Below are 27,544 nucleotides of genomic sequence, written 5' to 3'. Positions count from 1 at the left end.
TCCAATGGCACGTTGTGTTAGCTAATCCAAGTTTATCATTTTAAAAGGCTAATTGATCATTATAAAACCCTTTTGCAATTATGTTAGCACAGCTGAAAACAGTTGTCCTGCTTAAAGAAGCAATAAAACTGGCAGAAGGACAGGAGTAAAAACAATCAAAAATCAAGATAATTTCTAAGTGACCTCAAACTTTTGAATGGTAGTGTGTATGTAGGTTCAGAACTTCTGTGAAACAACACAGTTGCAAATAGAAATCAAACTGGATGGTGTTCAGAAATAGATGGGAGGGGTTGAGGGTAGCGGAAGGACAGGAGTAAAAACAATCAAAAGATAACTATTGTAAAATAGATTGTGTCCGTAACATGTATATAGTATGTGTAAGCTGGAAGTAGAAGCCTAAGTGTTGTTGTTCTTCATTCGTTTACTCCAATCAGGGGAGGGGTGGAAGGGTTAGTGAATTTATTTATTTTTAAATTAAAAAAGTAAAAAATTGTAGCCAACTTGGATAATTGGGTGGAAAAAAGAACGATAGATAAAGGATAGATAAAGACAGAGAGAGAGAGAGGGACAAGCTACAGGAAAAGAGAAAGAACATTGCCATGCTCAGTGAATTAAAAGCAGAAGAGATGAGCAAATAAGAGAGCAGGAGGGCCAGCTAAAACAGCACTGATAAGAACACCAGCAGTTAGAGCAGGAATGCCAGACATAACAAAAGCATTGACTATATGTGTGGGAAGTTATATACTGGTAGCACTGGTCTTAGATCAGCCAATCCCTAAAACAAATATTAGAACATAGCAAGCATACTCCTACACAGTTCCCTCCCAGATTCCAGCAGCCCTCCAGGAACATGGTTGAGTTGCAAGCTGTGCATTTAACTCAAATCACTATCTCACTCTCAAATCAAATCAAAATCCAATTTTGTTTGTTACATGCGCCGAATACAACTGGTGTAGACTTTACCGTGAAATGCTTGCTTACGAGCCCTTAAGCAACAATGCAGTTTAAAGGTACGAGTTATTTGAGGTAAATATGTAGATGAAGGCAGGGTAAAGTGACTAGTTATCAGGATAGATAACAATAAGAGTCAAATAAAGAGAGTAGCAGCAGCAAATTGTGTGTAAAGGTGTGTGTGTGTGAGTTTGCGTTTGTGTGTGTGTGTGCATGTAGTGTGTGTGAATGTGTGTGGGAGTGTCAATGTAGTGTGTGTGAATGTGTGTATGAGTAACTGATGTCCAGAAGTGGTTGGCGGTCATGTGATAATAGTATGAACTTTCTGTACAAAAAAAGGTCAAGATAAACACGATAAAAGTCACTATATAGCAAAGTTGGGTTGGAACTCGTAAGATGTCGCCCTTCTCCGTCGGCACCATCTTGTCAGCCTTTACCCTCGACACTGATCTGACGTCAGTCTTGGGTTTCTCCGCCCTAATGATAAAGGTTAGGATTTGGGGAAGGTAAGCTGATCCTAGATCTGTGTCTACGGGCAACTTGTAGTCTTGTACCTAAAGCGGGTTGTTGACCACTGGACTAGTAAGTATTGGTCGTTAGTGTGCCCCCTACCTGCGCTGCTGGTACTGTGGGGGGCAGCCATACATCATGGCTCCTGGCTGCCAGCTGTGCCTGCGGAGGTGGTCCAGAGTGTGTGTGAGACAGGAGGGGGGGGTCCGACGTAGTGTCACCCCTCCAGAGGAAGGAGAGGAGGGAGGCGAGGGGCAAGGGGAGGAGGGTGGGGGGGCTGGACAGGGGACGCAGCGGCCTCCCAGATATGACGGGGAGCCTGGTAGACGAGGGGAGTGAGGAGGTGTGGCGATCATCTGGCAGAGAGGAAGAGAGAGGAAGGGTACGAGAGAATGGACAGATGTTATGTAAAGGCCTTTATTCATACTTTCACTGCAATTGATTATTTACAAAATACACCTCATGGCAGCTACAGAATCAACTATTAGATTATAATTACAATTTAGTACATGTTAGATTTTGAGGAGGAGTTCAAAAGTTCAAGTTGCTCCTAAATTGTTAACTCACTCTGTGGTTTGGATGTTGGACTTGTTATGCTGTCATGGAAACAAGATGAGGTCACGTCAAAGCAAAAAGATACCGCAACTAGCGCACTTGAGAGAAAAGGTGACAGCACAAATGCAGCCACGTCCTGTTTCAACCTTCTGTATTTACAAGAACAATGTGAAACGTTTCAGTCATAGATGCCACACTCTCATTGACATCACTGTCTTAAACACCTAGAATGAGATGAAGAAGGATTAAGACCTGAAAATTCATTAAGATGATTTGCATTGGGAACCAAATGAACAGCAGTGTGTCAAAATTGTTGCCTACTTCCTGGTCTGTTTTATGATGTAATCATAACTTCTTTATTCTAGCCGAGCATAAACAAATACAAGATGGAATCCATATGTATGAGAGTAGGACTGTGCTCAGAGCCCATTGAATGATGTAGTCACAGCACCCTCTAAAAAGTGATGTCTTGTCAAGGTCATCGACATCACAATCTATAGGCCTCCTTTTGACGACAGAAAAATGGAACATTTAAAAATGGAATCCTTACCGGGTGGTGTGTGTGTGTGTGTGTGTGTGTGTGTGTGTGTGTGTGTGTGTGTGTGTGTGTGTGTGCGCTGCATGCCTTTGAGAGCGAGAGACAGAGAGTAGTAGGGAGGTGGTATACTTAATGAATTCCTTCAACCATGTGTAGTGTATCATGCTTCATGTAATGAGGTTTAGATAACACTGTTACAGACTCCAGCCCTGCATGGTACAGTACCGAACCACACCCCGACACCAGTGGTGTAAAGTACTACTTAGGCTGTTTTTTTGGGTATCTGTACTTTACTATTTATATTTTTGACAACTTGTACTTTTACTTCACTACATTCATAAAGAAAATAATGTACTTTCTACTCCATACATTTTCCCTGACACACAAAAGTACTCGTTACATTTTGAATGCTTAGCAGGACAGGAAAATGGTCCAATTCACACACTTATCAAGAGAACATTCCTGGTCATTCCTTCTGCCTCTAATCTGACGGACTCACTAAACACAAATGTTTAGTTTGTAAATTATGTCTGAGTTTTGGACCGTGCCCCTGGCTATCCTTAAATACAAAAAAAGAAAATTGTGACGTTTGGTAAATAAGGAATTTGAAATTATTTATACTTTTACAGTTGATACTTCAGTATATTTTAGCAATTACATTTACTTTTGATACTTAAGTATGTTTAAAACCCAATACTTTTAGACTTTTACTCAAGTAGTATTTTACTGGGTGACTTTCACTTTTACTTGAGTCATTGTCTATTACGGTATCTTTACTTTTAGTCAAGTATGACAATTGAGTACTTTTTCACCACTGCCCCACAATGAGGACCACCCTCAATGACACACTCACGTGAGGGTGGTGGTGAATGTTTCATGATTAACGACTCATGGTGTAATGAGTCAAGTTCTTTTGTTCACCTGACCTATAATTCCTCACAATCAAATGCCGACCGTGTAGTATATCCCGCTCAAGCAGATACCACCACGGCCCTCAAGGAACTTCACAGGACTTTATGCAAACTGGAAACCATATATCCCGAGGCTGCATTTATTGGCACTGGTGATTTTAACAAAGCAAATTTGAGAACAAGGCTACCTAAACTCTATCAGCATATTGACTGTAGCACTTGCGCTGGAAAAACACTGGATCACTGCTACTCTAACTTCTGCGATGCATAACAAGGCCCTCCCCCGCCCTCCTTTTGGCAAATCTGACCACGACTCAATTTTGCTCCTCCCTTCCTATAGGCAGAAACTCAAACAGGATGTACAGGTGCTAAGGACTATTCAACGTTGGTCTGACCAATCGGAATCCACGCTTCAAGATTGTTTTGGTCACGCGGACTGGGTCATGCCTCAGAGAATAATATCGACATATGCGCTGATTCAGTGAGTGAGTTTATCAGGAAGTGCATAGGAGATGTTATACCTACTGTGACTATTAAAAGCTACCCTAACCAGAAACCGTGGATAGATGGCAGCATTCGCGCAAAACTGAAAGCACGAACCGCCGCATTTAACCATGGAAAGGTGACTGGGAATATGGCCGAATACAAACAGTGTAGCTATTCCCTCCGCAAGGCAATCAAACAAGCAAAATGTCAGTATAGAGACAAAGTGGAGTCGCAATTCAACGGCTCAGACACGAGACGTATGTGGCAGGGTCTACAGACAAATCACGGACTACAAAAGGAAAACCAGCCACGTTACGGACACCGACGTCTTGCTTCCAGACAAGCTAAACACCTTCTTTGCCCGCTTTGAGGATAATACAGTGCCACCGACAGTGCCCGCTACCAAGGACTGTGGGCTCTCCTTCTCCGTGGCCGATTTGAGTAAGACATTTAAACATGTTAACCCTCGTAAGGCTGCCGGCCCAGATGGCATCCCTAGCCGCGTCAACACCATAGTACCCTCCAAGCTCATCATTAAGATTGGAGACCCTGGGGCTGAACCCCGCCCTGTGCAATTGGGTCCTGGACTTCCTGATGGGCCAACCCCACGTGGTGAAGGTAGGAAACAACATCTTCGCTGATCCTCAACACTGGGGCCCCACAAGGATGCATGCTCAGCCCCCTCCTGTACTATCTGTTCACCCATGACTGCGCGGCCATGCAACTTCATTCATCAAGTTTGCAGACGACCCAACAGTAGTAGGCTTGACTACCAACAACGACGAGACAGCCTACAGGGAGGAGGTGAGGACACTCGGAGTGTGGTGTCAGGAAAACAACCTCTCACTCAATTTCAATAAAACAATGGAGATGATCATGGACTTCAGGAAACAGCAGAGGGAGCACCCCTTTATCCACACCGATGGGACAGCAGTGGAGAAGGTGGAACGTTAACTTCCTCGGCATACACATCACGGACAAACTGAAATGGTCCACCCACACAGACAGTGTGGTGGAGAAGCTGCAACAGCGCCTCTTCAACCTCAGGAGGCTGAAGAAATTTGGCTTGAGCATGAGTTGAGAGACTGAAAACAAGAGTGATTAAATATACACGTGCCATGAAGTGATTGAGTGCATTAACAGACAGGTGCCTCCCTCTGCATGGGCTAAAGGTAGGTAACAATGTCACTGTAATTCTGCGCCTTGCTGCCTTGCCTTCTCCCTATTCATATTTTTGCTCTCTTCCATTTCTCACATTCCTCTTAATTCATCTGCCTTTTCCACAATGTTTGAGAACTGTTTTTCTTTCGTCAAACCAAAAGGTCTTAAAATGATACTTTGGGATCTACTTCCCCAGAGTCAGATGAAGTTGTGGATACCATTTTTATGTCTCTGTCCATTATTAAGGAAGTTAGAGGTAGTTTCACGAGCCAATGCTAACTAGCATTAGCACGATGACTGGAAGTCTGTGGATATCTGCTTTAAGACATGAGGGCTGAATTGAATGACTGGCCATCTATTGTCTCTCCCCTCTCCATACACCATCTCTCTCCTTCCCTCCCCCTCTTAGATCTCTACTCCCCGCCATCGTTCACATTCCTCATCTCGAACCATAGACAGGACTCTGTCCAGGAATGTAAACAGTAGGAGGTGAAACAACATGCATGTCATGTTTCTTTCTGAAGAATGTGTCATCCGCTCTTCAAGCCCTCAAACATGTACAGTTGAAGTCGGAAGTTTACATACACCTTAGCCAAATACATTTAAACTCAGTTTTTCACAATTCCTGACAATTAATCCTAGTAAAAAGTCCCTGTCTTAGGTCAGTTAGGATCACCACTTTATTTTAAGAATGTAAAATGTCAGAATAATAGTAGAATGATTTATTTCAGCTTTTATTTCTTTCATCACGTTCCCAGTGGGTCAGAAGTTTACATGCACTCAATTAGTATTTGGTAGCATTGCCTTTAAATTGTTTAACTTGGGTCAAACGTTTTGGGTAGCCTTCCACAAGCTTCCCACAATAAGTTGGGTGAATTTTGGCCCATTCCTCCTGACAGAGCTGGTGTAACTGAGTCAGGTTTGTAGGCCTCCTTGCTCGCACACACTTTTCAGTTCTGCCCACACATTTTCTATGGGATTGAGGTCAGGGCTTTGTGATGGTCAGTCCAATACCTTGACTTTGTTGTCCTTAAGCCATTTTGCCATAACTTTGGAAGTATGCTTGGGGTCATTATCCATTGGAAGACACATTTGCGACCAAGCTTTAACTTCCTGACTGATGTTGTGAGATATTGCATTCAATATTTCCACATAATTTTCCTACCTCATGATGCCATCTATTTTGTGAAGTGCACCAGTCCCTCCTGCAGCAAAGCACGCCCACAACATGATATTGCCACCCCCGTGTTTGACGGTTGGGATGGTGTTCTTCAGCTTGCAAGCATCCCTCTTTTTCCTCCAAACATAACGATGGTCATTATGACCAAACAGTTCTATTTTTGTTTCATCAGACCAGAGGACATTTCTCCAGAAAGTACGATCTTTGTCCCCATGTGCAGTTGCAAACCATAGTCTGGCTTTTTTATGGCAGTTGCTGAGCGGCCTCTCAGGTTATGTCGATATAGGACTTGTTTTACTGTGGATGTAGATACTTTTGTACCGGTTTCCTCCAGCATCTTCACAAGGTCTTTTGCTGTTGTTCTGGGATTGATTTGCACTTTTCGCACCAAAGTACATTCATCTCTAGGAGACAGAACGCGTCTCCTTCCTGAGCGGTATGACGGCTGTGTGGTCCCATGGTGTTTATACTTGCGTACTATTGTTTGTACAGATGAACGTGATACCTTCAGGCGTTTGGAAATAGCTCCCAAGGATGAAGCAGACTTCTGGAGGTTTACAATTTTTTTCCTGAGGTCTTAGGTGATTTCTTTTGATTTTCCCATGATGTCAAGCAAAGAGGCACTGAGTTTGAAGGTAGGCCTTGAAATACATCCACAGGTACACCTCCAAATGACTCAAATGATGTCAATTAGCCTATCAGAAGCTTCTAAAGCCATGACATAATTTTCTGGAATTTTCCAAGCTGTTTAAAGGCACAGTCAACTTAGTGTATGTAAACTTCTGACCCACTGGAATTGTGATACAGTGAATAAGTGAAATAATCTGTCTGTAAACAATTGTTGGAAAAATGACTTGTGTCATGCACAAAGTAGATGTCCTAACCAACTTGCCAAAACTAGTTTGTTAACAAGAAATTTGTGGAGTGGTTGAAAAACTAGTTTTAATGACTCCAACCTAAGTGTATGTAAACTTCCAACTTAAACGGTGTCTCTTTCCAGCTTTACATTCAGGGTGCTCTAATGCACTCCAATGTTCCTACACAGTTGCTTCACATGTGCAATGTGTTGTACTACCCAGCATCCTTTGAAGTCATGGTATCAATGACTTATCTGCGTAATTAAAAAGGTTAAGCTTATTAACTGGGGTTACATCGACCTATTGGGACCATGCGTACAACTATGCTAAAAATGTTTGTGTGAACTTGTCTATATATCTCTTGAGCTTTCTTGTTGGCCCTGTTCCTCTTTTCACTGTCCTTTTTTTAACTTCAAACATTTGTGGCTCATAAAGAAAGCTCCCATCCCCAACATCCCATCCATCAGTGCCATCAATTGGGAAGTTTTTATGACTCCTGTGACCCACCTAATACTTAACTTGAAAGTATGCAAACACACTTGATATACCTCTGAGATATGTGTACCTTTAATCACTACCTAACTTCTTCTTACAGACCAACCAGAGTTTGAGTCATGAGGTCCTTAGGGAAGGATGGGGAGAAACATGTCATGTTTCTGTCAATGTTGTTAACACAACTTGAAAAAAACCAAACTACATTGTCCCAGTTCATTTGTGCTTTAAAATACATTTCAGTCAATTTGAGATTTTTTTTAAAACAATGTTTCCCTGGTTATACGGTAAATACAGTAGGCTGCCTGTGATACAGATGTGTTGTCATACTGATAGATGTTATGTCTGATAATGGTGCAATTTGAATATTTAAATTGTGTCAAACAAACCATGGTGATGAAATAAATATAATTCCAACCCATTTTAGAAAAGTATGGTCCCCTTGGTAGGCTGCTTCAAAATTCTTGGAGAACATGGCTAGATGCCTTGAATGTCCCATGACGAAATAAACTAGGCCACACATTGAAAATACACTGAACAAAAATACAAATGCAACATGTAAAGTGTTGGTTCCATGAGCTGAAATAACAGATCCCAGAAATGTTCCACAAGCACAAAAAGCTTATTTCTCAAAAATGTTTTGAACAATTTGGTTTACATTCCTGTTAGTGAGCATTTCTCCTGCCAAGATAATCAATCCACCTGACAGATGTGACATATCAAAATGCTGATTAAACAGCATGAACATTACACAGGTGCACCTTGTGCTGGGGGCAATAAAAGGCCACTCTAAAATGTGCAGTTTTATCACACAACACAATGCCACAGATGTCTCAAATGGCACGCTGACTGTAGGAATGTCCACCCAAGCTGTTGACAGACAATCGAATGTTCATTTGTCTACCATAAGTCACCTCCAACATTGTTTTAGAGAATTTGGCAGTACGTCCAACCGGCGCCACAACCACAGACTACGTGTATGGCGTCGTGTGGGCGAGCGGTTTGCTGAAATCAACGTTGTGAACAGAGTGCCCCATGCTGGCGGTGGGGTTATGGTATGGGCAGGCATACGCTACGGACAATGAACACAATTGCATTTTATCAATGGCAATTTAAATGCACAGAGATACCATGACGAGATCGAGGCCCATTGTCATGCCCTTCATCCGCCGCCATCACCTCATGTTTCAACATGATAATGCACAGCCACATATCGCAAGGATCTGTACACAATTCCTGGAAACTGAAAATGTCCCAGTTCTTCCATGGCCTGCATACTCACCAGACATGTCACCCATTGAGCACGTTTGGGATGCTCTGGATCGACTTGTCCAACAGCGTGTTCCAGTTCCTACCAATATCCAGCCACTTCGTACCGCCATTGAAGAGGAGTGGGACAACATTCCACAATCAACAGCCTGATCAAGTCTATGTGAAGATGTGTCTTGCTGCATGAGGCAAATGGTGGTCACACCAGATACTGTCTGATCCACACCCCTACCTTTATTTTAAGGTGTCTGTGACCACCAGATGCATATCTGTATTCCCAGTCATGTGAAATCCATAGAATAGGGCCTAATGAATGTGTCAATTGACTGATTTCCTTATAGGAACTGTAGCTGTAAAATCTTTGAAATTGTTGCATGTTGAGTTTATATTTTTGTTCAGTATACATACATTTAACAAATAGGTCAAATATAAACCTACATTTTAGACTTTTTAACTGACAGTTCATGGTCATGTAAAAAAAAATATATATAAATTACTTGCAAATGACTCACCGGTTTGGTGGCTGCACCTGCTGCGATAGCTAACTTTCCAACCAGCGCGCAGATGTAATGATTGTCCTATGCTTTTCACGTCTTCCACGGTTTAGTCAGGAAAAACGACAGTATAATAACCGTTTAATTATAGATTTACCACAGTCTTAGTGATAAAAAAAAATAAACATTTACTTTGTCCAATTAATAAAAAGAAATACAGACCATCCGCATTGCACAAACGTCTACAGGTAACGTGTCATGTGCCACTTGATCTCGAGGAGGAAACCAGTTTGACGTTTTGTTTGTCTCGCTCTGTGTACGAGTCGCCACTCCCACGATAATGCTTGGCTAGTCGTAAGTGTGTATCCTGTTACTCAGTTTCGCTAGACAAGGCTGTTTGCGCATCTCCTCTCACCTGTATGTGTTCGTGCGTGCGAAGTACAAAATATACTCTACACTTATTACATTATGCACTTTTAATTCAATTTTAATGGTAGCCTAATACCAAACTCACCTCTCTTGCATACCCGGGTGCGTCTGTTGGTGAGTCCTCTATGGCAACGGGCATGCGCTCTGTAGGGTGCACATTGGAAGGAGAAGGCATGGGCAGATTCAGGAATGTACAGTGTGTGAAAGCGCTTTATTTCCTTGGCCCCCTCTCTCCAAGAATGCTGCTGACTCCTTGGATCCTGCTCATCTTGGAAGTGCCAACTATTCAACCCCCAGTTTCAAAACCTCCATACCCTTGTATAAACCCAGAGGAAAATGGCATTATTCCCCACCCTTTGACAAGAATATGAGGATGACAGCCTGGAACCAATTTAGAACACTTAGAATAAGAACTGAAAGACTGAAGTTTGTAGGCTTCACTTCTTCTAAACCGTTTGTCTGTTTAGAATGAACTTTCAAAATGATTGTGATGTTCACTTTAGGTTCACTGAGATCAAGCTAGATACAGGTTGCAGTTCACTGACTATCTTGATCTCATGGTTCAAATATGGTAACATGTGCCACAGAAACTGATGACTCAACCGAGTCTGCTGGTTTTTTTTTAAATTGTGGGCTTTCTAGGTAACAAACGTATATATACTGTAATAGCTTTAACATCGTAGACTAACATTTTTTATTCACCATCACACAATTCACAAAACATGGTTGTTGTCAGTATTAAACTGTCATTAATATATATAAAAAAAACAAGCCTACACAAGGTTATAAAATAGCTTTCCATTTAAAAAACACAACTATAAATTTGACATAAGCCAAAGATAGTTAAAATGTTCAATAAAGTATATCTAAGACAGTTTGGTAAGGCTTTTAAGGGCTCTACACACTAAGATTACATTATACATGTCAGTGTCAAACATGGCTATAACTGTGTATAGTACAGTAGCTCTGTATAAACGTATGATATCAAAATGATGGCAATCAAATAATGTATGTTACCAAGTACTTTTTCTAGTTAATTGTATGAAATGCATATGTCTAAGAAAATTCAATAAAATCAGTTTGGAAAAGTCTTGACCGTTGATAGACAAACAGCAGTCAACAATATCAGAACAGGTGTCAGAGGCTAAATAATAACCACATAATATTGTAAGGCATAATAATTGCAATTGAGGTTAGCTATAAGTGGGACAAACTCTATCCCGTAAACCATCAAACCTAAACAAAAGTTTTGGCATTTTCAGAAAATAAATGTGTCAAACTTAAAAAGGCACAGACAAATACATTTCATGAAAATGTCAAATGGCTACACCTAGGTGAAATGGGGGTGAAGTGCAACAGACGCGGTTTGGTAAACTACACTGGTTTTTATCAGGAATCATGTCTGAGACATTAAGATTCAACTCTGTGGACTAACACTGGCTTTAGGCACCTGCACATCACGTGTTCGTTACTCGTATTGTCACTGGCATAGTCAGTCATTCTGTAACTTAGAGTATTGTTGACCGGTGCATCACTCACAAAATACTTGTCTTTATTTCCCCATGGTGGGATGGATAGAGGTGGTCTGAGGCTGTGTGGTACATTAGTGACCCCAGTGGTCTTATTTAGGAACTGCTGCTGAGTCTGCGGCGAATGAGAGAAGCGGGCTTGGTCTCCGTGTCCTCCTGGTCACTCTCACACTGCCTCTGACAAGTGGACAAATGCAGAGCTAGTCAGACATAAGCATATCAACAGCCTCATCAATGTGTTGCTATTGAGAGGATAATAAAGGCTTTATAACAGTTCAAATAAAGGTATAGTAATATTCTGAAATATGGGTGCAACATTTCTGCCTGCTAGGGGTGTAGTTTTCCTGTTTTTGTTCCTTCCATGGTATATAATTGACTAGGTATATTACGATTGATTAAAATTGGTGTTATTGATTGCCCAGACAACTCACAGAGCTAGTACTACAGGTCTTAGTCAGACTTTAAGAAAAGGGCAGAAACCAGCACGTCTCCTGGTCTGGACCCAGTCCTTTCTGCTCTCTTACCAGTTCCGGGTCCTCCTGCGACCTGCTTTTACACTGCAACTGCAGGCGAAATAATCGGTTACACGCCCACACCATGTTATACGACATCTACAGAGGGGGGGGGGGGGGGGGGGGGGATTTAAGAAGGGTATGAAAAGAGAAGGTGTCCATAGGAAAGCAGGACTTTTGAAAGAAAAAGAAGGAAAATATGATGCAATACAATGTCCGGACCAGCAGGTGTCCCCCTCTCACCAATATTGTAGGACTACTGCACACCAATGCAGATACAGGGTAGGAGAAAAGTAGAGGAAGCTACTTTGGAGTACTGAGATGCACCACTGGCCCTTACCTTCCATTTCCTCTTGGCGTTGAACTTCTTGAAGCTTTTCATGTTGATGGATGATCGACTTCTGTTAGCCGCCTGTTTGCGCGTGAGGGGCTGATAAACAAGGAATTAACATGATATTTTAATAGACGCTTTAGCTTTTATCCAAAGTGACATGCAGGACACAGCTTTTCAGTGTGAATCATACTCACAACTTTAGCTTTCCTACTCAAATCTTATAATGTGCTTATGTATTAAAGTTACCCCAATCAAATCACAATTCTCTCACCTTGATCCAAGGGTGTACTAGACATTCATTCGCTGTCATTCTCTCTCTGTAGGAGGGACACACATCATTTAGTAATAGACTGCTGCATAGTAAACAGACGTTATAGACAATAACCATATCAATTACACTAATAAATGAATGCGTGATCATTTGTTTACATTGGGTCTTTGACCAGCAGTTTCTCAATAAAGTCTTTGGCCATGGCGCTGGTCTGGTTGAAATAGATCTCTTCAAACTCATAGATCATCCCCACGATGTTCTTTAGTGTCTCTTCGTCATTATCTCCTTGAAAGGGGGACAAACCACTCAACCTGTAGAATAGGGGGGTATTAGATAATATGTGTAGCTACCAGTGGAGGCTGGTGGGATGAGCTATAGGAGGACAGGCTCATTGTAATGGCTGCAATGTAATAAATGGAATGGAGTCAAATGTGGTTTCATGTTTGATACTGTTCCATAAATTTAATTCCAGACATTACAATTAGCCCGTCCTCCTATAGCTCCTCCCACCAACCTCCACTGGTAGCTACGATATGTAAAGTTCAAATTGTCCATTTGTTGTGTATACTCACAATATGTAGGTTATCACACCAATACTCCTGGAGAGGAAAGAGAAGAGATATACGAGTGACTGTGTGCACAAAACTATTTACCCTGAAAGTCAAGGCAGCTGGGACATTTTGTTTTTCTAATGAATAACATTGTAGTAAATGGTTACCACATGTCGGCTGCCTCGCTCAGGGGTTCGTAGTTAATCACCTCAGGGGCTGGGAGGAGAACGGAAAGGGAGAGAGAGATAATGAGATACACATAACACAATACAGCCTTATCCAGAAAAACAGTGTGGGTATGAGAGGAAAAGAACAGATAGTTAAAAAAGAGAGACATCTTTTGTAAAGACCTGAGAATACAATAGAGGAGAGTGTAACTTCCTTTTGTCACAACAGTCACTGTGTCAGGGAACCACTGGGTGATGCTAACACTGCTGTTGCACAATATAATGGTATTCTCTAACATACTTTAAATACTCTAAAATCCTACAGTAAAACACATGAAAATGGGCAACTAGTTGGGGAATGAGTGGGTTATGGTAGAATCCATGGCCCTACAATAATACCCATGCAACCCTCCTCATTCCGTTACACTCTTTGTGTTGGGGACTCAGGTTGCATCACGTACTGCAGGCCTGTTGAAACTTCTCACCTGATCACACATCTCTCACTACCCCCAGCGCCCCACCACGTGCTCTGATGTCACATCCTGTCCACAACCACACTACTACCCCTTGGAAACTGTCTCCATGGAAACCTCAGCACCTTTCTAGAGGCTCAGGCTAAATACAAACTAAAACAGACAGGAAGACACACACCATAATCACACACTAACAAAATGCTCACACATACTGACTGACACAATTTCCACCAAACACAGACAGTAAACACGTGGAATGTTCCACTTACCGATGTACTGTGGGGTCCCAGAGAGGCTCCTGTACTCCTCCCCCTGTTTGAGGCGATGGGCCAGTCCAAAGTCAATGATCTTGATGTGGGGGTGTGGCATCGTCTTGTCTGCCAGCATGATGTTCTCTGGCTAAATGGAAAACAGAGAGCGTTACACACATACAATGCCAAATCCTGACGGAATGAAAAACAGCCCAAATGGATTTAGACAAGGGGCTTCAAGGTCAGGAAAGGGGGGGCCCGTCCCACCTAATTCATGGTATGGGGAAACACTGCTTTCTATCAGCTCTATTTCTATTCCTGTGTGTCTCACCTTGAGGTCAAAGTGGGCAATATTCTTAGTGTGCATAAAGCCAACTCCCTTGAGGATCTGCTTCAGGAACTCTATGGCCTCCTCCTCAGACAAGCTCTCCTTCTCTGCTATGAAATCAAACAGCTCCCCACCACTGATACTAGAGCAGAGAGGGGAGGGAAAAAGTAAATAGAATTAAATAGATGTAAGTTTGTCAGTAGAATATCTTTCTCACATACAGATGTAGGATCTTAATTTGACCATCCTGTTGCAGGAGAACATTTAAAACCATTAATATATTTGAGACTTTAAAAGGCTTCTGAAGTTTGACATTTCTAAGTGGAAATTACAGACTTGATTTTCCTTTATGAATAATGTATCAACCCCTACACAAATGTCCATTAATTATAATCCACATAATAATTAACATTTCCTGTTGCTGCAGGATTATTTCCCTGCTGTATCAAACTGGCTCAAATTAAGATCTTAAATCTATCGATTTATAATAACTAGACCAAATTATGAAAATGGCATCTTAGTCATTCCTATTAAAGTTACTTAAAAGCGAATCAGCCTAAAAGTTTGCTTCAAGATCTTCTATTCATGCACACTCTTGTCTCTTGGAGTACAGCACCAGGTTGATTGCAGTTGTGTGTCTGTGGGTTGTTCAGTTATATTAATAGTTGTGAGTTGTCTGTCTGGCCTGGACTATTAGATTAGTGCTAGTATTAATAGGAGGGTTAGATGGGCTGACGGTACCAAAGTGCTTCTCATTGTGTTCCCATTAAACAGGGTGGGAGTGAGTGGTGCTCCACGCAACTATTTCCATCCCACCTGCTGTGGGCTGAGGGGGGAAGACAGACAGAGGCCAGCAGAGGTCTCCCCCTCCCTCCATCTGTCCCCACTTGACTCACAGCTCCACGATGAGCACCACCTCGGCGCGACTCTCAAACACGTCCCTGAGGGCCATGACGTTGTCGTGCTGCAGGCTCTGCAGTATCTCCACCTCCCTCTCCACACTCTTCCTCTCCAGGCCTAGGCGGCTACTGGCGCTCCGACGCAGCTTCAGGAACTTCCCCGCCCAGCGGACCCCGGACGCCCGCTCCAGCACCGCACGCACTTGCCCAAAGTGACCACTAGAGGGGGGCAGAGAGGGATGTTATCATAGGGAACTTTTGCAATGTGCTCTATATTACACTGAACTACTCCTGTGATGCTAATAAGCCAAAAGCTTGTTTGAATTTGAGATGAGAGAGTGTAACTGAGGGGCAATGCACCTTTCTAGTACTATTTACTTAGCAGTGTATTCCTAGCTTTATAAGTATATTACGTAAAGTTAAATTCAAATCCATTCAAATGAATGTAAATTCAAGTCTAGCGCCGTTTCATTCTCTACTCCAAACCTTCTCACTCACCTGCCAAGAACCTCTCCAATCTCATAATAGTCCTCCACATTCTGCAGCTTAATCTGAGCCATGGTCTTGCTCCTTTTCCCCTATTTCCCCCCTCTCCCTCTTCTTCTGGTTGCTTTCCAGAGCTACTGCATTCTGTAGAAGTGAGGGAAGAAAGAGGGATGACAGAACAGAGGTGGAAGGTAAACTAAAATGTATTTCAAAGATAGAAGCAAGTAAGGCACAGACAGCATCAGGAACCATGGAAGAATGCCGGGACAATAAACAGAACTCTGTGTGTAGATAGAATTATGACAAGCGTATAGCAGCAAGACCAAAGTAGATAAACTATAAAGACATGGACATAAATTCAAAAAGGCACACACACGCACACCGACCCACACAACCGTGGTCGCTGGCAGATTCAGAGGAGTTGGGTTAAATGCGGAAGACACATTTCAGTTGAACAACTGACTAGGTATCCCCCTTTCCCTTTCCAGATGTTTTAGGTTGGCGTGGGGTTAGGGGGGATTGGCAGGATTTTTTCAAAACGTATTTATCATTCCTCCTTCGCGTAGCTACGAACACAAGAAAACAGCCAAACCCCATGTTTTGTATAACATTTGTTTTTTTTCAATCGCTTTGGTGAGATGTTCACAAGTATGTCACAACGGTTAGTGCAAAACAGATCCTCAAAAAGGCAGTTGTTTCAAAACTCTAAGCACATTTCCAATTGACTCGATGCAATACTTAATGCTGAAGATCTGCGCTGTAGCATGATCGAAATCTAGGCCCCAATTTGTATTGTGAATGTTCAGCGCTTTAACGCGATTGAAATTTAAAGGTAATTTCTGAATGAGGTGACATATGCAGCGTTTACTGTGAATGCAGTCTCCCTGAACGCGGGAACAGTGCCTTTAAATTTAAATCACGCTATAGCAATTTGATCACACATGGGATAGAAATTAAATACATTTTCAGTATATTTTTATGGGTAGTGACTGTGTATTGCCTAATGTGAAAACAGTGTAATATACATTACTGTAGCATATTACATTCAAAGGACAATTTTGCATCTTGCATTTGTTGCTATTAGATTAACTGTTAGTTAAAACAACTACATTGAGAAGATATCATGATGCGTTTTGGTGATTAAATCAATGTTCTCGTGGTATTTCACAGTAAACTAGTGGTTAGAACATTGGGCCAATAACTGAAAGGTTGCTGGATCGAATCCCCGAGTTGACACGGTAAAAATCTGTCGTTCTGCCCCTGAGCAAGGTAGTTAACCCTCTGTTCCCCGGGCGCCGAAGACATGGATGTCAATAATGGCAGCCCCCCGCACCTCTCTGATTCAGAGGGGAAGACACATTTCAGTTGTACCCTTTCCCTAAACATATATTTTGGATCAATGCTTGTGTGGTGAAAGTCTCCAAACAAAATGAATACAAAATAAAAGGGTTTGAATATAAGATTTGCTGTGTTACAAGTCTTACTAGTTTGGAGTTTTGTACTAAGAGATTAGAAAATTCACCACATGTGAAAGGATCACCAAAGCGATTGAAAAAAACACAATGAAACTACACTGCTTCCTTGCATTTCATGTGTGTGTTTGATGGTTAGTCCTGCACTAACACTGATAACTTGAACAAAGGCAGCCACTGACAGCGCCCTTATCCGGATGTTTTATATAGAACAGACATTTTCTGCTGCGTGTCTGTGTGTGTGTCTGTGTGTGTCTGTGTGTGTGTGTGTGTGTGTGTGTGAGACGACATCACCTTGTATGAGGCATGGAAGTTGTTTATGAATGGTAAATGGGTAATAGAGATGTTAATACGTCACGTTAATGAATGCTTAACAACTGTTCCATTATGGCTTGTTTGATTTAGCAACGAAAACTAAATAATTACTCTTCACACACAACCACCAACACACATCCTTCCATACTGATGCTGGAGCACAAAGGCATGCTCTGTATCTGTAAATATTTACATATCCCCAGAAATGTCCTTCATTTATCAGTGAACACCCCAATGTGCTGTCAGCACGCACGCACTAACTAACCACGGGCCAATGTGTTCTGCTTAACCACAACACAGATGAGAAACATTCTGTGAAAATAGAGAAAGACAGAGAGGTGTGTCCATGTGGCCCGTCTGCAGGGCCTGGGGGGTTTCTACTGTGTATGAGTGATGCACGGCATGATAACAGGTTCCAATCAATAGTTGGATAATACATCAATATACTCACACTCCGTCATGGCAAGTTCTATCACTACATATCAAATTGTATTTGTCACATGCGCTGAAAACAACTGGTGTAGACTTTACCGTGAAATGCTTGCTTACCAGCCCTTCCCAACGATGCAGAGTTTAAAGATATTAGTAATAACTAAACAGTAACACAAGAGGAACAAAATACACAAGAATGGAGCTATATACACAGGGAGTACCTGATCACTGTTGAGCTATATGCACAGGGAATACCTGATCACTGTGGAGCTATATACACAGGGAGTACCAGATCACTGTGGAGCTATATACACAGGGAGTACCAGATCCCTGTGGAGCTATATACACAGGGAGTACCAGATCCCTGTGGAGCTATATACACAGGGAGTACCAGATCACTGTGGAGCTATATACACAGGGAGTACCAGATCACTGTGGAGCTATATACACAGGGAGTACCTGATCACTGTTGAGCTATATACACAGGGAATACCTGATCACTGTGGAGCTATATACACCGGGAGTACCAGATCACTGTGGAGCTATATACAGGAAGTACCAGATCAACGTGGAGCTATATACAGGGAGTACCAGATTAATGTACAGTCGTGGCCAAAAGTTTTGAGAATGACACAAATATTAATTTTCACAAAGTCTGCTGCCTCAAGTGTCTTTAGATATTTTTGTCAGATGTTACTATGGAATACTGAAGTATAATTACAAGCATTTCATAAGTGTCAAAGGCTTTTATTGACAATTACATGAAGTTGATGCAAAGAGACAATATTTGCAGTGTTGACCTTTATTTTTCAAGACCTGCAATCTGCCCTGGCATGCTGTCAATTAACTTCTGGGCCACATCTTGACTGATGGCAGCCCATTCTTGCATAATCAATGCTTGGAGTTTGTCAGAATTTGTGGGTTTTTGTTTGTCCACCCGCCTCTTGAGGATTGACCACAAGTTCTCAAAGGGATTAAGGTCTGGGGAGTTTCCTGGCCATGGACCCAAAATATAGATGTTTTGTTCCCCGAGCCACTTAGTTATCACTTTTGCCTTATGGCAAGGTGCTCCATCATGCTGGAAAAGGCATTGTTCGTCACCAAACTGTTCCTGGATGGTTGGGAGAAGTTGCTCTCGGAGGATGTGTAGGTACCATTCTTTATTCATGGCTGTGTTCTTAGACAAAAGTGTGAGTGAGCCCACTCCCTTGGCTGAGAAGTAACCCCACACATGAATGGTCTCAGGATGCTTTACTGTTGGCTTGACACAGGACTGATGGCAGCGCTCACCTTGTCTTCTCCGGGCAAGCTTTTTCCGGATGCCCCAAACAATCGGAAAGGGGATTCATCAGAGAAAATTACTTTACCCCAGTCTTCAGCAGTCCAATCCCTGTACCTTTTGCAGAATGTCAGTCTGTCCCTGATGTTTTTCCTGGAGAGAAGTGGCTTTTTTGCTGCCCTTCTTGGCAGCAGGCCATCCTCCAAAAGTCTTCGCCTCACTGTGCATGCAGATGCACTCACACCTGCCTGCTGCCATTCCTGAGCAAGCTCTGTACTGGTGGTGCCCCGATCCCGCAGCTGAATCAACTTTAGGAGACGGTCCTGGCGCTTGCTGGACTTACTTGGGCGCCCTGAAGCCTTCTTCACAACAATTGAACCGCTCTCCTTGAAGTTCTTGATGATCCGATGAATGATTGCATGTAAATCAATCTTACTGGCAGCAATATCCTTGCCTGTGAAGCCCTTTTTGCGCGAAGCAATGATGACGGCACGTGTTTCCTTGCAGGTAACCATGGTTGACAGAGGAAGAACAATGATTCCAAGCACCACCCTCCTTTTGAAGTTTTCAGTCTGTTATTCGAACTCAATCAGCATGACAGAGTTATCTCCAGCCTTGTCCTCGTCAACACTCACACCTGTGTTAACGAGAGAATCGTTAATGTCAGCTGGTCCTTTTGTGGCAGGGCTGAAATGCAGTGGAAATGTTTTTGGGGATTCAGTTCATTTGCATGGCAAAGAGGGACTTTGCAATTAATTGCAATTCATCTGATCACTCTTCATAACATTCTGGAGTATATGCAAATTGCCATCATACAAACTGAGGCAGCAGACTTTGAAAATTAACATTTGTGTCATTCTCAGAACTTTTGGCCACGACTGTACGGTAGCAGAGTGAACAGTCTGGCAATTCGGGCCTTCCTCTGATACTGCCTGATATAAAGGTCCTGGATGGCAGGGAGCTCAGCCCCAGTGACGTACTGGGCTGTTCACATCACCCTCTGTAGCGCTTTGCTGTCATTTACCATACCAAGCGGTGATGATGCCAGTCAAGATGTTCTCGATGGTGCAGCTGTAGAACTTTGAGGATCTGAGGGCCCATGCCAAATCTTTTCAGCCTCCGGAGGGGGAAGAGGTGCTGCCGTGCTGGCTTCACGACTGTGCAGGTGTGGACCATGTTAAGTCATTAATGATGTTGACGCCAAGGAACTTGAAGCTCTCGACCCGCTCCACAACAGTCCCGTCGATGTGGATGGGGGCGTGCTCTCCCCTCTTTCTCCTATAGTCCCTGATTAGCTCCTTGGTCTTACTGAAGTTGAGGGAGAGGTTGATGTCCTGGCACCACACTGCTAAGTCTCTGACCTCCTCCCTGTAGGCTGACTCATCGCCGTCTGTCATCAGGCCTACCACCGTCGTGTCGTCAGCAAACTTGATGATGGTGTTTGAGTCGTGCGTGGCCACGCAGTCGTGGGTGAACAGGTCGTACAGGAGGGGACTAAGCACAAACCCATGGGGGGGCCCGTCTTGAGGGACATCGTGGTGGAGGTGTTGTTGCCTAGCCTCACCACCTGGGGCCAACCCTTCAGGAAGACCAGGGTCCATTTGCAGAGGGATGGGTTTAGTCCCAAAGTCCCTAACTTGGTGATGAGCTTGGTTGGGACTATGGTGTTGAACGCTGAGCTGTAGTCTAGGAACAGCATTCTCACATAGTTATTTCCCCTCTTGTCCAGCTGGGAGGGGGCAGTGTGAAGTGCAATTGCATCATCTGTGGATCTAAGGGGGCAGTATGCGAATTGGAGTGGGTCTAGGGAGTCTGGGATGATATTGTTGATGTGTGTCATGACCAGCCTTTCAAAGCACTTCCTAATTACAGATGTGAGTGCTACAGGGCGATAGTCATTTAGACAATGTTGGTCAGCTTGAAACATGTTGGGATTACAGACTGGGACAAGGAGATATTGAAAATGTCTGTGAAGACACTTTCCAGCTGGTCTGCGCATGCTTTGAGAACGCACCCTGGTATTCTGTCTGGCAGGCAGCCTTGTGATTGTTAACCCGTTTAAACGTTTTGCTCACATCGGCCATGGAGCGCGAGATCACACAATAATCCTAAAAACAGGGGCTTTCACGAAGCGAGCATAAAAGACATTTCGCTCTTTTGTGAGTTCTGCATCCCTGGGCAACTCATAGCTGGATTTCCCTTTGTAATCCATTATCGTCTGCAAGCCCTGCCACATAAAATGAGAGTTGGAGCCCATGTAATAGGATTCCTACGATATTGTTCTTTTGCATGTTTGATGTCTCGTCTGAGGTCATATTGGGCTTTCTTGTATGCGTCCATGTCCAATTCCTTATAAGCGGTAACTCTGGTCTTTAGCCCAGTGTAGATATTGCCTGTAACTACGCACCCCAAAACACCTCCCTGTGGCTATGGGCTCACAATTCTTTTTCTGTCTGTGTGTGTGTGTGTGTGTGTGTGTGTATCTGCGTGTGTGTGGGTTCGCTCACACCGGTGCGTTTGTCTGAATGTCTGTCTGACAATATGCATTGATGCAAATTGGAAAAAATATGGTAAAAAAAACAGGATGTGTGTCTGTGTGGTGTGCATGCATGTGTGAAACGACAGTGTGTCTGTGTGCTAGTTTGAAAAGAGAAGAGTCTGATGACAGGGTGTTTGTGTCTATGCCTTTGTTGGGAGACAATGGCAGGACATGTGACGTGTATACAGAACCTGTCAAAAGTTTAGACACCTACTCATTCAAGGGTTTTTTATTTTTACTATTTTCTAAATTGTAGAATAATAATGAAGACATCACAACTATGAAATAACACATATGGTATCATGTAATAATGTATTTGTATTTTTTTATTTAACCTTTAACTAGGCAAGTCAGTTAAGAACAAATTCTTATTTATAATGACGGCCAACACCGGACGACGCTGGGCCAATTGTGCGCCGCCCTATGGAACTCCCAATCACGGCCGGTTGTGATACAGCTTGGATTCGAACCAGGGTGTCTATAGTGACGCCTAAAGAACTGAGATGCAGTGCCTTAGACCGCTGCGCACTCTGGAGCCCAAAAAAGTGTTAAACAAATCAAAATATATTTCAGATTCTTCAAAGTATCCACCCTTTGCCTTGATGACAGCTTTGCACACTCTTGGCATTCTCTCAACCAGCTTCATGAGGTAGGCACTTGGAATGCATTTCAATTAACAGGTGTGCCTTGTTAAAAGTTAATTTGCGGAATTTCTTTTTTTTAACTAGGCATGTCAGTTAAGAACAAATTCTTATTTTCAATGACGGCCTAGGAACAGTGGGTTAACTGCCTTCTTCAGGGGCAGAACGACAGATTTTTACCTTGTCAGCTTGGGGATTTGATCTTGCAACCTTTCGGTTACTAGTTCAACGCTCTAACTACTAGGCTACCTGCCGCCTCTTAATGTGTTTGCGACAATCAGTTGTGTTGTGACAAGGTAAGGGTGGTATAAGGAAGATGGTCTTTTACCAAATAGGGCTAAGTCCATATTATGGCAAGAACAGCTCAAATAAGAAAAGAGAAACACCAGTCCATCATTACTTTAAGACATGAAGGTCAGTCAATATGGAACATTTCAAGAACTGAAAGTTTCTTCAAGTGCAGTCACAAAAACCATCAAGCGCTTTGATGAAACTGGCTTTCATGAGGACCGTCACAGGAAAGGAAGACTGAGTTACTTCTGCTGCAGAGGATAAGTTAGAGTTAAATGCACCTCAGATTTCAGCCCAAATAAATGCTTCAGAGTTCAAGTAACAGACACATCTCAACATCAACTATTTAGAGGAGACTGTGTGAGTCAGGCCTTCATGGTCCAATTGCTGCAAAGAAACCACTACTAAAAGACACCAATAAGAAGAGATTTGCTTGGACCAAGAAACACAAGCAATGAACATTAGACCGGTGGAAATCTGTCCTTTGGTCTGATGAGTCCAAATTTGAGATTTTTGGTTCCAACCGCTTTGTCTTTGTGAGACGCAGAGTAGGTGAACGGATGATCTCCACATGTGTGGTTCCCACAGTGAAGCATGGAGGTGGTGTGATGGTGCTTTGCTGTTGACACTGTCTGATTTATTTAGAATGCAAGGCTCACTTAATCAGCATGGTTACCACAGCATTCTGCAGCGATATGCCATCCCATCTGGTTTGCGCTTAGTGGGACAATTATTTGTTTTTCAACAGGACAATTACCCAACACACCTCCAGGCTGTGTAAGGGCTATTTGACCAAGAAGGAGAGTGGTGGAGTGCTGTATCAGATGACCTGGCCTCCACAATCACCCGATCTCAACCCAATTGAGATGGTTTGGGATGAGTTGGACCGCAGAGTGAAGGAAAAGCAGCCAACAAGTTCTCAGCATATGTGGGAACTCCTTCAAGACTGTTTGAAAAGCCTTCCAGGTGAAGCTGGTTGAGAGAATGCATCAAGTGTGCAAAGCTTTCATCAAGGCAACAGGTGGCTACTTTGTATTATCTCAAATGTAAAATATATTTTGATTTGTTTAACACTTTTTGGTTACTACATGATTCCAAATGTGTTATTTCACAGTTGAGATAGTCACCTGGAATGCATTTCAATTAACAGGTGTGCCTTAAAGTTAATTTGTGTGTGAACTTGTGACTGTGTGCATGTGCGTGTATGTGCATGTGTATTTGACTGCATGTCATATGCATGACCCATTCTGGTCCACTACTAGACTACTGTAACACTAGTAAAACATCTACTCCAGTACATCTATTGTCAAGGACTGACTGTCCAAATGGAAAAACATATACAGATGCTGTATCTTAACTTGAGCCAGTTTCACACAACAGGAATATAATCCTGGAGCAACAGGAAATGTGAATTGTTATAATCAATGGACATTTTTTGTAGGGGTTGATACCAGAGGAGGCTGCTGTGGGGAGGACGGCTCATAATAATGGCTTGGCATCAAACACACGGAATCCATGCGTTTGATACCATTCCACTAATTCCGCTCAAGCCATTACCACAAGCCCATCCTCCCCAATTAAGGTGCCACCAACCTCCTGTGGTTGATACATTTTTCATTAAGGCAAACCAAGTCTGACATTAAGTGGAAATTACACATTTTTAGAAGCCTTTTTAAACATCGAATACACTACAAGTTAGCATTTCCTGTTGTCCAGGGATATTCCTGCAACAACAGGATGATCAAATTAAGATATGGCATCTGTATAGCCCCAGAGATTAGGACACATATAGGGTATCACCACAGCTATGTCCCATAAAACAGAGACAGAGTGCATGAATGAGAAGTGGGTTATTTATATCAAACAATTGTGAGAATTGACATGAAGAATGGGAGGGGAATGCTTTGGCCACTTGTGTGTGTGAAGGATAGTCTAACGTTGCATCATCCATTCAAGCCTGAAACAAGTGACAATGGAAAAGTTGATGTGTAATTTGTGACATTGTAAAAGCGGCGTCCATAGGTGTTGTATATTGTATGACATTACACATCCCTAAATAAAAAATAAAAAAAATGGCCAACATCGCTTGATCGCCATCAAATGGAACCAACACAGACAGACAAGAGGGAAATGGCTCCTCAAAAATAGGCCTACTCAAATAAACGGATTTTGGGTCCTCTTTCGTTTGAGAAAAAGGTCTGTAGACGGTGGTTATAGTTAAAGCTACTCACCCAAATAAATTCACGATAATCTCGGGCGCAGCTTTGATGCGAGGTTGGGCGTGTCACAACTTTCAACTTCTTCACCTGTGTAGTAGGCTTTACGAACGCACGAATTTAAAGTAAATTTGTTTCCCTTGAAATGAAATAATTTGGTTGTGCCGTATTCCCGACAGCAACCGGTTTCCGTGCCGGAGAGAGAGTAGTAGCCAGACTGGTTCGACGGCTGCCTTTATTTCAATGCGCTTTGGTTGCCCAAGCCTACAGGGGAGCTAGAGTTACGCGACATACAACATGGAAAGCCCTCGCATACTTAAAAAAAAAAGTTAAACCTCAATATTCATGTAGACTATAAAAGGTGCCTTTGGTGGCCCTGAATCAATCCACTGATTAGTCTACTACAATCCAATTTATTGGATATGTTGCGTGCCATTTGCAAATAGGCCTACTGCACAGTACACGGGAGTTGTAGCCTACTGTGTGGTGTGGTAAAACACAAAAAAGTACCCTAAAGGCAGGCTTGGGTAGGTAACCCTAAATGTAATCCGTTGATTACAATGTTGGACAGGAAACTAACGTACTTTTTTATTACACAAACTCAGTAACTTAATCCGATTAGGCTACTTTCAGTTACTTTTGGATGATCTTTTCCCATTAAGGCACCAGGCAAAAATTTAGATTTTTCTTCATCTGTCAATTTTCAGATATTGGGATATTTTGCAACTATAACTTCTATACTTTCATAAAATGTACAAATACATCGGCAATAATGTATATAAATACATTATTTGTATCATTTTATACCAACTCCATCACTACACCAACCATAAATATCGTTCTTGATAGCATGTTTCATGTAGAACTTCAACCGCTATTTTTAAAACTCTCCATGATGAATCATATATCATTCAAAAGCTTGTTTTCCGGAGCATATCGTTAGCTAGTCCATACATTGATATAACCTTTGTAGACGTATTGCTGAAAGATGAGACATTTCCTGACATGCACTGGTTACTGGCGTTTAAAGGCCCTTCCGGCAACCTGATTGGTTAAAATGCCTCAAGCGCCGCGCAGCACTTCCTTGTTTGAAAGCATCTCCCGCGAAGAATCAACGTAAAGAGAGACTACATTAGAAAATCTCGAAGAATATACAATGCAGTATGTAAATAAAAATAGGTGATCGCAGTTAGCCAATGCGAGAAAAGCAGTGAATGAAAGAAAAACCGTGCCTGATCCGCCGATCGAGGCAGTGGCAGTACAGGTAGACGAGGAAAAGGAGGTAGGCCGCAACAGCGCTTTGACACGCAAATTAGTTGAGATGAAGATGACAACTAGTAGCGATCAACCAGACAGCATCCAGACAACAGTGGCTTTTATTTCACATGTCTCAAATAAACCAACCTGTACCTGATTTGATTTGCCCTAAGTGTCTAAACACTGGACTGAAAATCACCATAGACTTCACCAACCAGTGATTAGGTAATTATATCATGATAGAATGTGCAGACTGTGAAGGTGATCGTGATGCATTTAGGAGGAGTGTTTACACTTCCTCCAGGCTGCAGGAGTGCTCCAGGGGAGATGTGGCATTTGATATAAGTGTGAATATGGTTCTTCTAGCCCACGAACTTGGACTTGGTTATGCAGCTCTAAACAAAAGAAGTCCTACGGATTCCTTCCTTGCGTCTCAGTTCATATCAGAGACATGAGAGGAGAATGACAGGTAAATAAAAAGGGAGAGTAGCCCATCATTGTCAGGTGACATGCTGTGTATAAATAATATTTATTTCCTTGCTCCAGCAAATGTAGTCAAAGTTAATAAAACAGAGTGGTAGGAAAATATAACTCTACAATGAGACTGTCACATAGACCTACAGTGTCATAGGGCTGTAGCCTAATGTGATTAGTGAGAAATTAGCTTTACATAAAGTAAATACATGCTGATATGCTAATATTTACATAGGGCAACATGCTGATATTTAGTCCTGCAGTTATGTCTGTAATATCGACACACATAATAAGTACTCCCCCCCCACTTTAGTTGCAGAGATTCAGACAGGGCAACAGTCAATGGAGAGTGCTGCAAATATAATTAGAAGAGCATACACAGATATAGACCCAGACATAGCAGAGTTGCGGAAGGAGGGTGAGATCATTGTCACGTGTGCTCCGTCTCCGGCCTCTAGGTCACCTGGCTGCTCGTTATGGCGCACACCTGTCACCATCGTTACGCTCACCTGGACTCTATCACTTCCCTGATTACCTTCCCTACATATGTCACTCCCTTTGTTTCCTTTCCCAGGCATCTTTGTTTCTGTTTCTGTGTTATGTCTGTGTGCTGTTTGTGGTTTCTGATTTTGTATTGTGGTACGTTTATTTATTAAAACACAAACTCCCTGAACTTGCTTCCTGACTCTAAGCGCACATCGTTACAATCATAGACATTGACGTATCCTTCGATGGCACTTGGCACAAGAGAGGATTCACTTCCAACTACGGGTTAGGTGTGTGCATTGGTGCTGGTACCAGCAAGCCATAGAAAATGGTGAAGATCCACCCTGTCACAAAAACCTTGGAGGCCATACATTTTTAATAGAGAGGTTGCACAGAAAGTGGCACCTATATGTAATATGTCAAATGATAACCTCCTCAAAAGAATGTAGCACGGAGGAACCCAGAATGCAAATGAATGTCTGAACTCTAATATGGTCGCGATGCCACT

General features: G+C 42.6%; 2 protein-coding genes across 9 annotated transcripts in view; both read right to left on the bottom strand.

Moving 5' to 3' along the window:
- Nucleotides 1-10,413, bottom strand: part of LOC115176597 (rho guanine nucleotide exchange factor 2) — a 56,585-nt gene extending 46,172 nt beyond the window's left edge. For 2 of the 6 annotated variants that reach the window (XM_029736679.1, XM_029736681.1), the window contains exons 1-2: nt 9,919-10,413; nt 1,564-1,817 (exon numbers count right to left, since the gene is read on the bottom strand). In XM_029736679.1, coding sequence (XP_029592539.1) covers nt 1,564-1,817; nt 9,919-10,008 — 344 coding nt within the window. In that variant the 5' untranslated portion in view covers nt 10,009-10,413. Of the gene's footprint in view, nt 1-1,563; nt 1,818-2,028; nt 2,522-9,422 lie in introns of all 6 variants that reach the window. The other 4 variants (XM_029736682.1, XM_029736683.1, XM_029736685.1 and 1 more) reach the window with 4 other exon arrangements.
- Nucleotides 10,414-10,507: 94 nt separating this feature from the next.
- Nucleotides 10,508-25,321, bottom strand: LOC115176599 (death-associated protein kinase 2). Of its 3 annotated transcripts, none has more exons than XM_029736689.1 (12): nt 24,835-25,321; nt 15,647-15,778; nt 15,146-15,367; nt 14,253-14,391; nt 13,940-14,069; nt 13,198-13,246; nt 13,052-13,078; nt 12,638-12,790; nt 12,480-12,525; nt 12,215-12,304; nt 11,887-11,925; nt 10,508-11,539 (listed from the first exon to the last, which is right to left on the bottom strand). In XM_029736689.1, exons 2-12 carry the CDS (start codon nt 15,706-15,708, stop codon nt 11,459-11,461), a joined length of 1,038 nt encoding a protein of 345 aa, XP_029592549.1. In that variant the 5' UTR covers nt 15,709-15,778; nt 24,835-25,321; the 3' UTR covers nt 10,508-11,458. The 3 variants fall into 3 exon arrangements, with proteins under 3 accessions (XP_029592549.1, XP_029592548.1, XP_029592551.1); XM_029736688.1 differs by having other exon boundaries at nt 11,887-11,973; nt 24,835-25,319; XM_029736691.1 differs by lacking the exon at nt 11,887-11,925 and having other exon boundaries at nt 24,835-25,320.
- Nucleotides 25,322-27,544: the final 2,223 nt, after the last annotated feature.

This window comes from Salmo trutta, chromosome 37 (genome assembly GCF_901001165.1).
Source record: "Salmo trutta chromosome 37, fSalTru1.1, whole genome shotgun sequence".
Classification (NCBI taxonomy): Eukaryota; Metazoa; Chordata; class Actinopteri; order Salmoniformes; family Salmonidae; genus Salmo; species Salmo trutta.
The sequence above is the reverse complement of the archived record's forward strand: the minus strand, read 5'-3'. Positions and strand labels throughout refer to the sequence as shown.